Source organism: Drosophila elegans, unplaced genomic scaffold (assembly GCF_018152505.1).
Source record: "Drosophila elegans isolate 14027-0461.03 unplaced genomic scaffold, ASM1815250v1 contig_520, whole genome shotgun sequence".
Classification (NCBI taxonomy): domain Eukaryota; kingdom Metazoa; phylum Arthropoda; class Insecta; order Diptera; family Drosophilidae; genus Drosophila; species Drosophila elegans.
In genome coordinates, this window is record NW_024545903.1 from 3,562,824 (window position 1) to 3,580,882 (window position 18,059).

At 38.5% G+C, this 18,059-nt stretch overlaps 3 protein-coding genes and 1 long non-coding RNA gene across 9 annotated transcripts; 2 read left to right on the plus strand and 2 right to left on the minus strand.

The window, feature by feature from the left end:
• Window positions 1–655: 655 nt before the first annotated feature.
• LOC108145451 (long-chain-fatty-acid--CoA ligase 3) lies at window positions 656–17,848 on the minus strand. 5 transcript variants are annotated; one of them, XM_017270892.2, is made up of 11 exons: window positions 17,487–17,848; window positions 17,037–17,063; window positions 8,412–8,656; window positions 6,539–6,674; window positions 4,137–4,575; window positions 3,864–4,070; window positions 2,489–2,963; window positions 2,255–2,427; window positions 1,927–2,190; window positions 1,590–1,865; window positions 656–1,524 (listed from the first exon to the last, which is right to left on the minus strand). In XM_017270892.2, exons 3-11 carry the CDS (start codon window positions 8,432–8,434, stop codon window positions 1,370–1,372), a joined length of 2,148 nt encoding a protein of 715 aa, XP_017126381.1. In that variant the 5' UTR covers window positions 8,435–8,656; window positions 17,037–17,063; window positions 17,487–17,848; the 3' UTR covers window positions 656–1,369. The 5 variants fall into 5 exon arrangements, with proteins under 5 accessions (XP_017126381.1, XP_017126382.1, XP_017126380.1 ...); XM_017270893.2 differs by lacking the exon at window positions 17,037–17,063; XM_017270891.2 differs by lacking the exon at window positions 17,487–17,848 and having other exon boundaries at window positions 17,037–17,437.
• LOC108145452 lies at window positions 3,058–3,858 on the plus strand. The gene is made up of 2 exons (XM_017270896.2): window positions 3,058–3,513; window positions 3,567–3,858. The coding sequence occupies exons 1-2, from the start codon at window positions 3,179–3,181 to the stop codon at window positions 3,778–3,780; spliced, it is 549 nt and encodes a 182-aa protein (XP_017126385.1). The 5' UTR covers window positions 3,058–3,178; the 3' UTR covers window positions 3,781–3,858.
• LOC108145453 (cytochrome b-c1 complex subunit 6, mitochondrial) lies at window positions 4,602–6,506 on the minus strand. The gene has a single exon (XM_017270897.2). It carries the CDS (start codon window positions 5,684–5,686, stop codon window positions 5,426–5,428), a length of 261 nt encoding a protein of 86 aa, XP_017126386.1. The 5' UTR covers window positions 5,687–6,506; the 3' UTR covers window positions 4,602–5,425.
• On the plus strand, window positions 11,897–12,451 carry LOC108145454. Of its 2 annotated transcripts, XR_005977769.1 has the most exons (3): window positions 11,897–12,029; window positions 12,104–12,179; window positions 12,240–12,451. It is a non-coding gene; the product is annotated as an uncharacterized LOC108145454 (long non-coding RNA). The 2 variants fall into 2 exon arrangements; XR_005977768.1 differs by having other exon boundaries at window positions 11,897–12,179.
• Window positions 17,849–18,059: the final 211 nt, after the last annotated feature.

Consider the following 18,059-nt stretch of genomic DNA (forward strand, 5'->3'; position numbering starts at 1 on the left):
TATGATCAAAAATATAGTAATGCAGTGGTACTTATCTTTAATAATTGTCTTAATTCATTATTTAGTTGTAACTCATTTCGTTTTTGTTACAATAATGTATTTGATCAGTGTGATAAGTGTTGTGTTTCAGTTTTGAAGATAGGAGGAGAACACTGCTACTGCTTCCTTCGCAATTTATACAGGAATTAAAAATGTGTTTTTTTTCAGTTGAATTTTATTTTAAAGAAACGCAACGTTTCCCACAAAAAATTGCTAAACGTTTCCTAAATATACATAGTTTAACTAAAAATATGACTACAATTTATTCAAAAAGTTCTTGCACATCTAAAACAAATGTTTTTTAATTTAGGCATTAATGTTGGCCCTTTATTGGTTTTCATTGTTTTTTATATTTTAGTACTAAGTCTTTCATTTGTTGCATTTTAATTTTGACTTTTCTCGTTATGTGTGTTTACATAATATTTTTAATAAAATTCATTTGATGTGGATTTTCCTCTTTTCCTTTAACTAAATTGAGCTAAAATATATATTACATATGCCATTTGTAACCTTTTTTCGCCTTTGTGTAATTAAATATAATTTTTGGATGGTTCCATTTGTGTTTAGATGCATTTCTTTCACGCCAAAAAGAAGCATTTTGCCAGGAAAATTCTCATTTTTCACTTCTTAGTTCGTGCTTTTAATTCATAATCAAGTCGATTTCTTTTCAGCTTTTAACATTTCATTCCTTCAAGATTTCCATACATTAAACTTAGCATAGAGAAGTACACTAAATATTATATAAATTATACACATATATTCATTTATATATTTGTGTGTATATATCGTATGTACATAATTAATAGGCAACCACTTAAGCTTACTATAAAAATAAGTATTGTTTATGCAATATTCATTTGCCACAAAATGTACTAAAAACCGAAAACTGTACAGTATACAATATTCATTCTCATTATCTTTATCTTTATCATTGTCAATCTGATCAACAGCATTCTAAGCACATACACAGCGCACTTCCAAACCAAACCCAGCTGCAGCTGTCTACCAACAAAACTTCAACAAACTTTATTTATTAGGATGAGAAACGAGTAATTTTTAAAATTCTGGCAAACAATTGGTAAATGAGAACATTCTGTCTTTACATGCACAATGTGATCAAGCGTTTTCTCGAATGTTTTGCTCGGCTTTCAGATCTTTTAGGACTTAGGCTAGTTTGGTTTTGGATTTGGTATGCATGCTAATGCCGTGTAAGGTGCTACTAAATCGCCATTAGTACACACTAGCTTCATTGCTGCTGCTCCACTAATGTAGTTGTCTCCGTGTTGTTGTCGTTGCTGCATCTGCTACTCCTGTTTTAGTACATTGACTTTCATGAGGCGTACATGCGGTTAATATCATGCTGATATCTATCCTGGATATCCTTGCGCTTCAGCTTAAAGGCGGCCGTCACCAGTCCCATGTCCGGAGACCAGACTTCCTTGCACAATGTGATGGCGGCGGGCACCTCAAACTTTTGCAATTTGCCTGCAAGATTAACAATTGCAATTTTAGAAAACTTCGACAATATTTAAATCTTTATCGCAACTTACATTTCCGCGCATGTTCGGCAATCTCCTTGAGTATAGCCTTCTCAATGACGGGCGATGAGCACAGCTCTTCGTAGGTCTTGTCTCCCAGTCCATGTTTTTCGGCCAGCTCCTCCAAATGCTTCTGGTTGGGCACGACCAGCGCCACGGTGAACTGCTTAGTGGGGTCTCCATATACGCAAATGTTCTCGATAATTCCACACGTCTTCAACTCAGATTCAACCTTGCCCAGAGAGACATATTCGCCGGCCTGCAGCTTAACCAGATCCTTCTTGCGATCTGCAGAGGGTGGGATGTCAAAAATCGATTTCTTGAATATGAATACGGTTGGAAAACCTACCAATAATCTTAAGTACGCCATCAGCGTGAATTTCGCCAATGTCGCCGGTTTTGAACCATCTTCGTCCGTCCTCCTCGAAGAAATCTTCGTTTGTCTTGCCAGGCAACTTGTAATAGCCCTGGGACACACAATCGCCTCCAATGAGGACCTCGCCCTGGGGATAAGGCCTATTTGTCACGCGGTAGTTGCCCTCTTCCCAGTTGACCAGACGGATGTCGCAGACAGTCAGGGGTCCTCCAGTGCGTCCATAGGTCATATCGCGATCTTTTTTTGGACAATGGAGTAAGTTACTTGAATCGATACGTAAGCTTGATCTTCAATCACTTACAATCCATTACTGTGGCTCCGGACGTGGTTTCCGTGAGGCCATAGCCCTGGATCAACTCCAAGCACAGACAGGTCTTGATTTGCTCATGGGTGTCTGAGGATAGAGGCGCTCCACCGGACATAATGATGCGCACCTTGCCGCCCATCAGCTTTGCCACCTTCTTGAAGACCAATCTGTAAATGAATTAAGAGCTTAGCAATTAACTCAAGGCCCTGATAAGTGCACTCTTCTTACTTGTCAATTAGCGGCGTCTTGTAGCCACGCTGCACCCACTTGACTTTGTACTGGTAGAGGAATTTGAAGAGCGATTTCCTGAACGCCGAGCCCGAGTTGACCTTATCGTTAATGCCCTTAGAGATGCGATCGAGTATCAGCGGCACCGAAGTCATGCAGGTGGGTTTCAGCACGGTGGCGTCACCCTTGCATCCGCGTTTTATCTTGCTGCTAGTGTCGATCAGGGTCAACGGGGTCGAGTAACCGATGGGCACGCCGGTCATCAGGCACACACTCTCAGCAACCAGTTCAAAAACGTGCGCCAGGGGCAGGAATCCGATCAGAACATCATCCGGATAGATGGGAACCATGTCAACGAAGCCCTTCATCGTGGCAATGCAGTTCTTGTGGGACAGAAGGACGCCCTTTGGTGTGCCGGTGGAGCCTGAAGTGTACATGATGATGGCAATGTCATCGCCCTTGGGTGGCACGTTCTCTGTAGAACAGAAAAGAAAGGAAATGGTAAAAATGGGTTTTTATAGAAATACCCTTATAATTTATACTAAAATGTTTAAAGAGCATAGAGCATGCTACTCTTATTTTGTCACGTTTAGTGAAGTTTCAAATAAGTACCGAAAACACTTGGCATACAAAACAAATTGTTTCAAAATTGCGTAGGGTAAAGATTTTAGTACCAAGACACGATTCAGAATGGCAGATGTCCTGGAGGAGTATATCACCCTGACGCCGTTGACTTGCGTGCAACAGTGCAATGCTTTACTAGGCACCACATTAGGAAAACCGAAAAGCTGCTTTGTATTTTTCACTCTTTTTGGAGCTTACTGCGGCGTACTCGTTTACCGGGCATATCGATCATATGCCTTCAAACAAGGAGGAGATGGCGAGAAAATATCAGAAGGTATTCAGATTGAGGCTAAAGCAGAATTCTTAAACGTAGAGCCAGGTTCCAGCCTTGTGAACGAGTTTTTTGACCGAGCGCAGCCAATCCTGTTGCAGCCTGTCGATTTTTCCAGCACTGACATGAGGTGAGCAAAGTTAATCACTAAGAAATCTGTTGATATATACTGCCCTTTTACAGATGGCGCTATTGCAGCCAAACGGCTAAACCAGAATTCAGGCTAGGCGACTCAGAAAGTGACGATGAAGTAGTCGAGAAAAATGCCACTGAAGAGCTCGAATCGAAAAGTAATGTAGTTGATGAAGTCGAGCCCTCAACATCCAATACAAAGCCTGAGGGGCATATGGAGAATGTTGATGGTAAACATCACAAGACAACCACCTTTTCGGTGTGAATCTCATTGCTCAATGGCTAGCAAATTTATCGTTTGATCGAGAGTAGAATAAATCCTCATTTTAGCACCCTCTTAAAACGTACCGAATTTGCTTTCCTGTCCGGTCTTGACAACCTGGCTGAAGGGCAAGATCTTGACGCCGTCCTTGAAGCCATTGGTTTCCGTCTTTTGCAGCTGATCCTCGATATAGATAATGTTCTTCACCAGCGGGCACTTGTCCAGCAGAGTCTTGAACTTGGGCAGCAGATCGTGCGAGGTGATAACCGTGGTGACTTCCGTTTCGGTGATGCCTAGCGACAGATTCGAATGTTATTTCGGGGGCGAACATATATGAATGCCGTGTGCAATGTACTTACAGTGGGCGACTCCATCGTCGCCTAGTGTGGCATAGACGGTGACAATGGGCATTGCCTGTTTGAAGCATCCGTGGGCGGCCATCATCCATTCGGCCCGCGTCTCGGCAAAGATGACGATATTCTCGCGCGGCTTCTGTCCCAGTTCTCGCAGACCGCGTCCGAAGTTGGCCGCCGTGCGCTCCGCCTCCGTGAAAGTCTTCCACTTGTAGTCGCCCAGGTTGTACTTCTTGAAGATACGTCCGTTCTGCTGCACCTCATCCTCCTCGCTGAGGATCTGGCGCGTGCCCAGACAGCGCTTCGACGTGTACGTCTTGGCCACATAGTTGAAGACCTTCTCCAGCGTGTCGATGTTCTCCTGCAGCATCTTCACGTGGACATCACGCGGTGGATCCGTAGTCCGGTAGGTTAGCTCATTGTCATCGTTCTTCACGATCTTTGCCTGGAAAATGTGCAAAATCGTGGCGATTACTTCGTTGTTGTGTCAGAGGTGGCTATTCAAATAAACGCTAGATTAGGGGAGGGACCACAAAGTAAAGTCGACAGAGAGATAACAGACATGTCAGTTTTCGAGGGTTTGTTGAGGAGGTGAGGGCCATAGCTCAGGAGATCATGTTTCGTTGACCAACACCAAAAAGGTTCTCCAAACAGGGAATTTAACTCTGGGTACGATCACCAGTCCTTGGAACGTGTATTGTGCGTGTGCTATGTTCATGTGTGCGGGGTATGGGGGTGCCCCAATGTGTCTGTGTGTCATGTGTGTCATGTGTGTATGTTCCAAAACAAATAGTATTATTAAACTATTAAAAACACATTTGCAAAAGTTAAACCTCAATGTCATCCGGCGCGTACTTGGACTCATCGACCAACATTTTCTGGTTAATGGGCTTGGCCTGTAGGGGAAGTAGGAGTTGAGATATGCGATGAAAAGCTAGTTTAGCCATAGTAACGGATAAAGATTTCCTGATCCCTAACGCACTGTACATTTCTTATTTATGATTTGACTTAAAGCAATGCACATTATTTTAAAGTTTATAGAGTTTATAGCAAGTTGCACACAAATTTATGAAGCAAGCGGTTTTAGTTCCCGACGTTGGCATAACAAAAATACATAAACCTTATCAGCCGACTGAAAGCGTTCCATTTAGATAGTAAAAATTAGATAGAGACATTTCTCAGCTGGTGCTTTTCCTTAACAAGCTGTAGCTGGAAAAAATGTATTTATTCTGATTTATTGTGTTAAAACACGCTGCATAAGAAGTTCCTTTATTTAATTGCTAATTTTGAAGTTTTTACTTAAGCTTTGAGAAAAGAGTGTGAGCAACGCAATGATCCAATTCAGTAACGAAGTCAAACAATTCCTCCACGCATGTTTCAGTTGTTTTGGTTCGGCCATTTACACGATCATTGCACTCTTGATACTTCTTGTACAAAGACTGAATATGATCTTTAGCTTCGCATTTTGCTCTTAGGGCTTCTTGTGGATCGACTAACTCAGTTTCTTCGTCATCGGCTTTAACGAAAGGCTGCGAGAACCAGCTTTTGAATTCCATACTTGCAGCTTTTAGAAAATACAGCTAGTATCGAGTTGAACAATTTATCTTCCAGGGGAATGTGTTATAAGTTAACTCTCATTTGGAAATATGTATATCATTTTCGCACTGACAGATAAGTCTTTTATAGCCTACATTTGTATATATTCCATGGAATTTTATCAGTAAATATTTTTTAAATTTTCAGAGTGAGTCAATAAGGGTGAATAGCAATTGTACAGCCGAGTTTCCTGATTATTTGGGGGATACACAATAATTGTTATTTTTTTGGGCCGCGCGACTCTCTTATCAGGACCACCTGCACAGTCTATATGGCCTGTCAACCTGTGCACTTATCGTACACAGCCATGATTGGGTGTCCTAACATACGCGAATTAATAAAGCAAAACGAAAGCAAGGAAATCGCTTCGGCTAATTGTCTCATAAAAAAGCGAATCTCTGATAAAGACACATAGATAGTGGAAAAAGTGGACCTGGTCAATAAATCAAAAGTCGTCATGCACATAGATTACAAAGATTATAAAAAATAGAAATCAAACAAAAACGACAACTGCCCGAAGTAAGTTTCACAGGAAAGAAACTAAATCTGGGAAAACCTAAATAGAATTGATAAGCAAGGGTGCAGTTTTCAAATAAATATATACGAAACTAAAGCATGCGATTGTAGCTAAGTTGTCAGGTCCCTGCACTTTGGAACGGCCAGTGCAAAGTCGAAAGTATTTCAGTTATACGATTCTAGAGATAGTTATAGTCAGGGCACTGATTGGCCGGGTGTAATTAAGTGGCTTTTTTCCATTTTGTTTTTTTTTTTTCAGCTATTAAAGTTTGTTGGCATCCTGTCAGCACGCTTACCTTTACTCGACGAGAGTCCTGCCGGCGTTTCCAGGGCTTCTGCATAACCAGGTACACAGGGAGCGTGATGATATCGTACATGAAGGCGATCGCCTTGATCGCGCCAATTGCGCTCTGCACCCAGAAGCTGTCCATTCTAGAAAGGCAATAAAATATACAAATTAGTGACCAATTGGTATGTAAATTTCAGCAGGCATAAACTATTGGTTTCCCCGTCTCATCACGTATACGCCCGGTTGGTTGGTTGGTTACTCGAACGATTCTCACATTGCACCCACCCACACGTTGTAGCGCCGTCGCAAGCGGAAAACCAACTGATATCACCACCTGCTGCTGCTGCCACTGTTAGCAAGTCTTGAAAGTCCGAAAGCGGAAAGGGTTAGACACTCTCACGCTCAGTTCGAATCGAATCTCGGTGCTCAGAAAACGCTTTTCGAACGGGCGATAACAAGTGGAGAGCACTGGAGGTGTTTGGCTTATTATCAGCTTGAGATTGCAGTATCTCACCCTTAAGGGGCCCGACTAATTGGTTATTAAAATGAAAAAAAAAAACTAAAGTGCATGTCTGGTATATATTATTATATTTCAGCTCCTTAATCTTTACATTGTTGTTATTTAAGGAGCTTCGAAGCACAAATGTGACAGAGGGGTAACAAAATTAACTAAATCTTGTGACTATCCTTTTCAACTTCTTTGACTAATATCGGCAAATTTAATCTATTACTTTTAGTCCATCAGCAAAGTATTTTTTCTCCAGACCCAGTCCAACTTTTCACTGCTGGGTAATAGCAATACATACTTCATTAATCATCGAGTAATCTTTATAATGTGAAAAAATTCACATAATATTGGCCTAATAAACGAAGCGAACTGCATTAGAATTTTATATAAATACTTTGATTTCATTGTTATTAGTAAACTAAGGTTTTCTTCACTTGCTTATCTGCTTTGAATTCATTGTTATTAGAAAACTACGTTTTTTTCACATTCTTATCTCTATTTTATTTTTGTACTTATCGACACCCAAAAATATCCTCACAATAAATTGTCGGCAATCTCACTTTCTTTGCAATTCCATAAAAACTTCCGCCATTATGCCAACTTTTTATCACTTTATTTATAATTGCATAAAGAAAAAATAGCTCATGCCAAATATATTTAAAATTTTGTTTTCTCATTAAAATTTGATCGCTAGACACCAGGACACTAGATAAACTTGTTATCGCAATGCTAATTTAATTAAAATGGTAGAATTTTAATATTAAAATAATGCCCGGCAACTTAATTAGGAATTTTGTTCATCTATAATTGTTTATCGCTCGTCGATGGATTAGTTTTAAAACCAGTTACGAGAATAGAACTCAGCTAGAAGCTAGTTATCTTAGGAGCCAAATCATGCTGAGATTGGCATTTAATCTTATATATAAACGTATATAGAACATGGCAATTGTTATATGTGAGCGATCGTAGCGTGTGGCACTTTTTATAATCCGTAGTGCAAATTGTAGTTAAAGACTGCACACTTGATAAAGACATCATGTATGAGTGCTGCCCTGATAAGCAAATTGAACGATAGCCTTGAACTTGCATTGCGCAAGTGGACATGACGTCAAGTTCCCAAACCAATGAGCTTTTTTCGGGATTTTAGGTCTGATTTTTTTGATTAAATAATGTAAATGAATAAAAAAAAAACTCTATTATTATTATTAGCCAACAATTAGTTCTATGTTTGAATAAAATCCCTGTAAATGTAACAAAGATCCATAACCATAAAGTCAACACTAAATGATATACATACATATGTACTCATGGAATACAAGAAAAGCGAGCATATATTTAAACAGATATTATTTAATAATGTGTATTTACTTACTGCGCATCGTCTTCGATAAACATCTTGCCGCTTGTTTTTCTTTGTCCGATGTCCGATTTCAATGGGTTATCTTGATGGGTGGTGGAAATTGGTGAGGTGCGAGAGGAGTGACGCTCTCTTTTTAGGGGATATCCTCCAAAGGAGCTTTGCTCTGATATATGGCAAGGACGAACAAACAATGGATGCAACAATTAAACGATGATTTCAGGTCCCTCTTTAGATGTGGTTCTGTTTGTTGTTTTCACCTGCAACCGGAAAGAGAACGAATATATGCATTTATGTTGTGAGAATGAGATAAGACAACAGAATGGGGAAAGTACGAGTAACAAAGAAAGCGTCCAAATCTGCATATTTGCATATAACCGCAACCAAAAGAGTGTGATGACATAATAACAAAAGATACTTAACAAAACAAAATATAATCACTGCTATCTTTTAATACCATTTTTCTACAAAAAGTAATTTCCCGTTTGCGTTCTCAAAATAGATAAAAATAATCAAATTGCGTAAAAATCTTTTTCAATTAGGCACCATTAGTTCTGGCTTTCATAAATATTATAATCAAAGCCCAAACAAGTTATTTTTTATTGTTCTGCTATACTGGATGATTGCCAGAAAATCAAAATGTTGATAACAAGAATATAGAGAACGATTAGAAATAGTATCAACAGAGAAAATAATATATATAGACTAACATTAAAATTAGACAGACAGTTTAAATAGAAAAAGCAAGAGAGTGATTGCATAACCGGATTCTCTAGCCCTCACTGGCACTCTCTCTCTTTCTCATTCCGCCCATTAGAAAAGATAGAGAAACATTGGCATAGGTCGGGGACATCAATTGGAACTAGTCGAATTCTTTGGCATTAATTTACACAATTTACAAAAGAAACACCTTCGCGCTTTTAGTTATTAGCAAATGTTGAAGGCAAGGGGCCAAAGTCCGCCAGACCAAGGTTTATCCGCTCTGAAAGCCGATATCAACTGGGTTCCTTAGAATCTGCCGTCACTGATAAACAACGAAGAGCATTCCATTCCAAGGCGGCCAAAGTTCGCTTCTTATGCAATCGCTCAAAACATAAAAATCATGTGATATGCGAGTGATATAAAAGCATATGCAAATGAGAAACTTTGTTTCAGTCGACTTCGGTGGAGTGCATTGAACTGCCCCCAAAATACAGATCTTTTGCTCGGTTATCCCTCGTACCTCTGACATATGGTTAAAACTCGGAGGAGCAGAGTCGAAACCGTAAACATTGTGAATACGTGTTTTGTTTGCGAAGAAAGAGAATATGAAAGCACAACGTAGAGTGCGAAAACAACACAGTTCGACATTTAAATATATGCAAACAAAAAAGACAGTTAGCAAAACAATTGGCACTGTGGGTAAAACATGGTTTAATAGAGCAAACCATGTTATTCTTAGCAATATTTTCTTTAGAATTACTTAAAATTGGGAATCTAAAGAAAGCAAAACATTTAATAAGGATATCTTAACTACTCATGGTTTTGTAGCTATTTAAACAGGGCAGAAATCAAGATTTTAGTGTCAACGTATCCATAAAAATAATCAAAACGAAGTTTATTTCAAAAAGTAACTTTTAACTTAGCTAACCCCAAAATGAAATTTAAAGGTTTGAGAATAACACTTAAATTTGTTTTAAATAAGTGCTTCGACAACCACTGTACAAGATTCAGAGTCATCGTGTAGCGCAAGCATAGGCGAAAGTTGTTTAGCTGCCGTTGTAGGTTAATGAATGAAAATTAAATGAAAATTTGAAATCGTTTAGCGTTGCATATCCATGAGTCGAGTATAAACATTTCCACAGATCACCAATGTGCCAATCCGAACTTGAGCCTCGGGTCAAAGATGTATCTCAAAGTACACAGAAAGAGACGTACGTATAAAACGAGAACATGGAGATTGGCGTGTTGGAGGCAAAGGTTATGCCGAGTGTTGTGCCTAACTAAGTAATCATGGTCCGGTCAAAAACAATAAGGAAATTGTGCGCATTAAGCCTGTGATTACTGTAATCCGTACTTTGGACGCGACACGCCCCCAACACCGCCCCTCTGGTCAACAATGTGCCATGTCGCACATGTGAAAAAATTATGGTGGTTGTGCCCAAATAAACACTGCTCTGAGAACGGATTGAATCAGATCCGATTCGTAAACCTTGGGGGTTAGATAACGCACACACGCGGCGTATGCGTAATTTCTTACAACAAGCACTTTAACCGGTACAAAGGTCAAAAGCCATCAAATAACTTTTTAGAAATCATCAACACTTGCGGTGAGCGCAAACAGATTGCGATTAGGCCTGAATTTAAAATGGAATTTATACCGTTGAAATTAAATTTCTGAAATAACAATTTCGGAAGGTATTTATTTATAAAAGTTCTATTTGTATATGTTACGATCCAATAAAGAAAGGCCATTTGGCAAATGAGCGTTTCGGTACACTTAATCGCAGCGTTAAAATACAATATTTAAAATTAGAATTTTGACAGGTAAACAGTAATTTTACCCATAAAAAACGGGTGTTAAGAATATTACGGTTCAATAAAAATACATTTACTGATAAGCTTTATGGTTCGGTTAAAATACAATTTGGAAATGAGTTTCAGCAAATAAACAAATTATTTTTGGAGAGCTACAGTCATATAAAAATAAGTTGATAATCTTAAGCGTTTAAAAACTCACATGTATACCAAATTTATATTTAAAGTCTTCCACTTACACTTAGTCAGAATTAAAAATACAGCCAGCATTCAACCAAGTGCAGGTTACAAGTTTGTAATGTTAGGGTGAAACTCGTTTAATTGCTTCTATTATAACAAAGGCAGAAACCTTGCATTAATTACAACTGACAAAGGTATGTAGGTTCTCGTAACTGTTTTTCCAACGGCTGTGGTGCTACATTACACAAACTCTTTCCGATTCGGAATTGATTGCTATTAGTATTTACGTACATTGCACGACAGACTGTAGCCGGTTGAAAAGCATTGAACAAATGAACACGTAACGCTTGATTAAATCAGAGAAAATAACGAATATGAACTAGACCAGACCTCGAACTTGAAAACACTTACATATGTGCTGTCGATTGTAAGCTGTTACTTTTGCTGAGCACAATTAAAATCCAAGATCGTTTTTTGCTCCAAACTGAGACATTACGAAATCGCAAAGCAATGCCAAAATTCGGGTGCAAAGCGTTCAACGTTAATTTGTATAGAATAGCAACAAAGAGAAAACCTAAACTCATAAAGAACACGTCATCAGAAATGCGTCAGACAAAAACGTGTCCATTAAACGTGGACTTCATTTTCGTATTTCAAAGTATTTCGAATATGTGGTACATTTCACTTTGTTTTGAGAAGTTGCGCACCCGGTAAACAGGTGACTCAACTTGTAACTTTTCTGTTTGGGCAACACTTTCGCAGCTTTAGTTTTGACCACCTGTCTATTCTCTGCTGATCAGCTGTTACACTGTTTACAATTGCGGTAATTGTCGTGCTTGCATAAATATTTTTTGAACTTTGGTTAAGGTGCCGGGTTTTATGGGAAATACATTGCCTTGATATTGAAACGGGCGGGCGGTGGAAAGAAGTGAAAATGTAAGAATGCGACATTATTCTACCCGCAAAATTTTAATGGAAGTGCATTATTTGATTTATTTATTTCCATGGAGGCGGCGTTACGTGAGTGTCTGCTATATGTCCGTCTATCCCGCTCCCTCGATCGGCCAGTCTCTGAGGAATAATGGGGTAACAAAATCATCGTATGACTGTGTCAAAGTCCAAAATAAAAATACTTTTTTTTTGCAGTCGCAGTACACACATAAACACGAGTAAAATTGTTCAAACGAGATTGAAATAACGACAGCAACAATGCTGTACACAGAACAAAATTGTGCTGATATATAAAAAAATAAATTTTCATTTCAATTTAGTTATTTTAAACAACTTGTTTTTTCTATTAATTAGTTTTTTGACAATTAAAGTGATATGCACATTTGAAAGAAATATAAGTACCATAATTCCATATTAAATGTTTTGAAACCTTTTGCATTAGAAACTTTTTGAAAGATATGAAAAACAAAAAAAATATTTGCTGTGTGGCCGCAACAGCATCAGCAAGTGAGAACATCATTTGCACGGGGCGTTGAATATTTCATTGAATGAAAAGCAGCCACAGAGAAAGAGTAACAAACATGCAAAACAAACAACAGAGTGACCGTGTGTGTGGGTGTGTTTTGGAGGCAAACTGAAAATAAATTTGATTACCGCCACAGAGCAAGAGAAAGAGAGAAAGGAGAGAACAACACCACCCACACGCAGAGAGAAAAGAAGATCGATCGACTCTCATTTGCACTCGCTCACTTCGCATGAATGCTCGAGATATGTAAATGGGCCTGTGTGAAAGTAAGGCAGCCGCGTAGCGCTAAAATAAATGACCTAGACAGGCGAGTACTTATCTTTAGAGTGACCATCAACAGTAGAGCACGTGCTCGAGTGAAATTTTCCAGAGGAAAACAAACTTTGACAATGATCGTGAGAGCAAGAAATAGTGGCAGTGGTAGAGGCAAACTAAAAGCCCGGTTTAATCGAAGCGGTACTGCGCGAAAACCGGTTAGAAAATCTACCAAAGTCATGACTAAAACAAACACAAATAATGCCCATACGATCCAGCGGCTTAGATCAGAGGGGTTGATCAGAAACATTACAAAATTATAGTTGGGTTGAGAGGTCTGAGAAATTATATGTAAGCATATATTCTTACAAAATAAGGTTAGAGATGCCGCATTAGATAAGATTATAATGAGCTATAAGCCTCCAGGAACATAGGTCTTTACTCCATGTCATCTCTTTATAGAACCCCCGTTTCCTCAGCCACTGCCAATATAACTGAGATACAAATCGACTTGTTTTCTAAACCTGCCGCTTGCCAAACATATAACTTTTTTTTGAACCGCAAACGAGATACAAAAATTCGCTGGCATGCCAACCAGAAATAGAAACGGGAACAAAAGCAGCAATTTTCGAGTATCAAGCTAACGACATAGTTTGAGAAATAATGCACTTTGAGAAAACGTTAAGAAAGATAGTTTTTAAACCCTTGCAGAAAGCATTATATGTAGTTTCAGTCAGAAGTTTGCAACGCAGTGAAAAACATTTCCGACCCTATAAAATATATTTAATCTGTCCGTCTGTCCGTTTCTAAGCAAACTTGTCTCTCAGTTTTAAAGTCATTTCATAAGTCGGCACGACTGGAAAACAAAATGAAACAAAATTTTCTGTTTTAAAATTATATTATTTATTATTAAAATAAAGCATATAGCTCCCAATCGAAATATTAATAAATAAATGAAAAAAATTGTAAAGAAAAACAGCCTTACCGCCGAAGAAAAGTAATTGTATCGAAAATTATAATATGCGGTTTAATATATTTTCTATTATTTGAAATGTGTGGCAAATATTTTACATAAAAAAACAAAATTATTTATAACTAGTTTTATATCTAATTTGGTTATATACACATATGTACATAAATAATTTTTTTAAGAATGTGAATAAAAACACCAAAAGATAACTCACTTTTTAATGATTGGTACATTTATGGTCACAACAACAGTCACAACAAATTAAATGTACCCTGCTTAAAAACGAATTTGCAGTTAGAAGAATAAAGCGAGATATGTAATACAATCGGCAGCTGTTGCATCGGCAAACCGAAAAATAACGGTTAAGTTAAGCTGTTGAAGCTGCGGGCAAACTGCCAAATCGGGGGTTGGGCAACAGGCCGATTACAGATTGTCGTTACAGGGGCGGTTGTGGCCAGGGAGCTGGGCGGGGTGATGCCCAGACATCGCGTGACTATTTTTGTCTCTGCGCCCAGTGCGATAAAGAAAATAGGGATGCGAAATAAGAATCAGCAAATGCAGCCACACAGAAAAAAAAATATTAAACTTTACAACTGCATACTAGAGAAGCCTCAAAGTTCATATTAACTTTTTTGTAACGTTTTTAATACAAAATTTGAATCGAAAATTTAAAAATAATGAAAGGCTTTTTTTTTTTAATTATGTAACTAAGCAATAGCATTTACTTTTTTTAAGTCTAAAAAAACGTATATATTATAAATTGTAGAAATCATTATCATTGCAATAGTAATGAAGTTCTTAAGTATTATAGTTTTTTTAAGAAATTTCAAAAATTTTTTGGAATAATAAATTTAAAAATTCCAGCATTTTGGTCAGTGTATCAGTCGGAGAAGTCACGAGGCGTTGGGCGAAAGGGACGGCGGCGCTGGGTGGCACTGTGTGGTGGTTGGGTGGCAAGCGGCAAGCAATGTGGCACGTTTTTCCATCGTTATACCAGCTGAAAATCGTATGAGTTTCAGGGGAAATGTTGCCGCTGCCAAGAAGCTTAAAACAAAGTACAATAATATTGCGGCGAAGAGAGAGACAGAAATTGAGAGAGCCGGTTGAATGCGAGTGTGAGTCTACTGTAGTGAACAGGGCGAAGAGCACGGGAGAGAGAGAGTCAGCGAGCCAGGGGCAAAGTGTGAAAAGGTCAAAGAGCAAATTGTTTACATGAGGCAACGCAACAGCAATGCGAGATGGGCGGAAAACTGGGCGGTCTGGCCATGAATGAAAGCTGAGACCGGCAAACACGGCTCGCCCACGAGTTGAAAATTTTTGGTATGGGAAAATTCGGTGCAGGTGGTGTTTCATTGAGTGACGCGACTAATATTAAATTTCAATGAGCTGAATTTAATTAAAAGAAAATTACTTGAAATACAAACTAATAAAAAACTTTTACTTTATGAAACTTATCAATTCTAATCTTTAAAATTGGTAATATGAATAGGGAGTTTTACTATTGTTCCTTAGAAACCAAAAAGACCTTTTAACATTCTAAACAAAATCATTCTAAAGTTCGACTGAGTAATTCGTTGTACATTTTTCTAAAAAACCAAATGACAATTTTTACATTTAAAGTTCTTTAAATATTATGGCTGTGACAGAATAAGCATATTTAGTTCCTACCTTTACTATAGCCAATCCATCCCATCCAGAATCGACTGACTTGGAATAAGCACGTAAGCCCGCTTATCGCTTGTCTATCTGTTCCGGCTGAACTTTAGAATAGCTTCCAGCTTGATGAACGGCCGAATGTGCACCCGCCTAGTAAATAACTACCGGCAGCTATGTGAGCGATATTCCGATTATTAAGTGCTTCCACCTCAAATGTCTGAGGCGCGTTTCCGGCCAAAGCAGAAGCCGCGCCCTGGAAACAAAAGCGTGGCATGAAAAGTGCAATCCGCCCACTAAGCGCCCACCCACGCCACCCATCGCTCAGCTGGTTGCAAGGTATTAAAAACATATGACACACGGCACACACACTGCCACATACCGATGACCCCGAACTGAAAACCGCCCGTCTTCCACCCACAAAGATAAAACTCGCATGATTTTCAGTTGGTATAACAAGCCGAGACAAAGAGAGAGATATATCCAATGGGAGAGAGGGAAGAGATATAGGACTGGGGAGCGAGTTTGCGCAACACACGTTACAAGAAATTTACACGTGCAAGCCAAGAAGGGGAAATCCATCAAAAGAGAGCGAACAGAGAGTGAGAGAATTTGTTTATGTGCGTAGGTCTCAAACGGAATGGGACTCTCCCCACCGCATTTAATTAGAATTTAAACTGCCTTGGGAAAGAATGCAATTAACAGGTTAAAAATAACGGTAAGGCAGTCCGTAAATAACAGTGAAGTTTGTATATGTAAGTAATATTTTTCGACACCTTATTTCGAGGCAGAGCGAATAATAATGTAATATAACCTTGGTCTTTTTTATGGTTCCCATAGAACACTAACAGTTTAATTAATTTCTTGTGCTAAAACTTTAAACAGGGTTTCTATTTCAGGATTCAAAAACTATATACAGAAGTAGATTCCTAGTAACTTATTAACATTTAGATTTGTTTATTTTTTCAACTTACTGTTACTGTACTGCATTGCATTTAAAGAAATTTGTATGCGCAAAAAAATTTTTGATTTTTAAAAGCAACACAGTTTCTTTTCGATAGAAATAGTAATTTATTGTATTTTTATGAGCGTCTCGCTCGATAAAAGAAAAATTGCATGCTATAAAGATAAGAAAAAATCGTTTGTACGGATTTGTATGCAAAAATTAAGTATGAACTGTAATTAGCCTTAAACGAAAACCAAAAATTCAAATAAATATGTATAAAATATGATATGTACATATATAAAATATTTGTAACAAATGGTAACGAATTCGAACACACACATATAATAAAAAAGCACATTGGTGGCGCAAGTTATGGAAGTCCGACTGTGAAATCAAGTGGCGAAAGCCAAACAAATCAATAAACAAACAGCAAACAAAATAAGTCTGGCCGCCAATGGCAACCAATTGCATAAGGAAAATGCAGCACCAATACCCGGACATTTAAATCGGGTCAAGAGAGAGGAGGATTGTTGATTCCTGGCCTCGAAAACTAAATTTCTTGGGTAAATTGATAAGGTGGCGTGACATCCTTAAAAAGAGGAAGCCGGCCGACGCGGATGATTGACAATAACTGCGACTTACCTCTTTCAGGGAGCCTAATTCTCAGTTCTAGACGGCAAAGGCGTAATTTTTATAGGGCGCACATGCAACGATTATCAGAACAAAATACAGAAATCAGCCAACAGATCACAGGATCGAAATAAATCACTGATTATATAAAATGACGTTTTGTGCCAATAAGAACGCACGCACACACACACGCACGCAAACGCACACGTAATACCAGCATAAAATAAAATGTTGCGTTGGCGTCAACACGTTTTTCCTTCTATTCTAAATCTATTTGTTCTCGGAACGCTCAGACTTTTTTTTTAGATAGTCTACGTTGCGCTTTAATTGATAAAACTTTCGCAAAACTTTCACAAAACTGCACAATTGCTCACAGACACAAATGCAGAGGGCAACGGGGCACGTGTATAGGTGTGTGTCGGTGTGTTTATCACGCCACTCGAAAATCACTTTTCTACTTACACACACTTAAGTTTTTTTTTTAAACTGCGTTTTAATGTATTTTTTGTTTGTGAATTTGCCTTAGTGAGTTTGGCGCCCGCTTGAAAAGACGGAAAGACGCACAACGTTCTCAAATCAAGTAAATTTTGTTTGTGAACTTATTCGCCGTTTTGCCACGAGATTATTTTCTTTCTCCTTCGCCGCTCTCTTTGCACTCTCTCTCTCACTCTCTCACACACGCTCTCTGGCAGCCGCTGCCGCTCTCTCCTTGTTAAGTGTGTTTAGTTCTGGCGTTTTCACTCAACTTTTATTGAAATTGATTATTTTTTTTGTCCACCGGCTGCATTCTCAATAACATCATGCCACCCACAATTGCGCTGTTGTTTTTAAGCCTCTGTTTCACGGTTTTTTTCGGATTTTTAATCTATTTGCATTTTACCGTGCCTAGAGATGGGAAACATTGATGCCAACATCGATGTCATCGATTTTTTTTTTCAAAATATCGGTCATATCGATATTTGGCAGAGTTATCGATGTGTATCCATCCATCTCTGTCCATTTCTGTTAGTTCGACGTTCTGCTAACATTTCACTG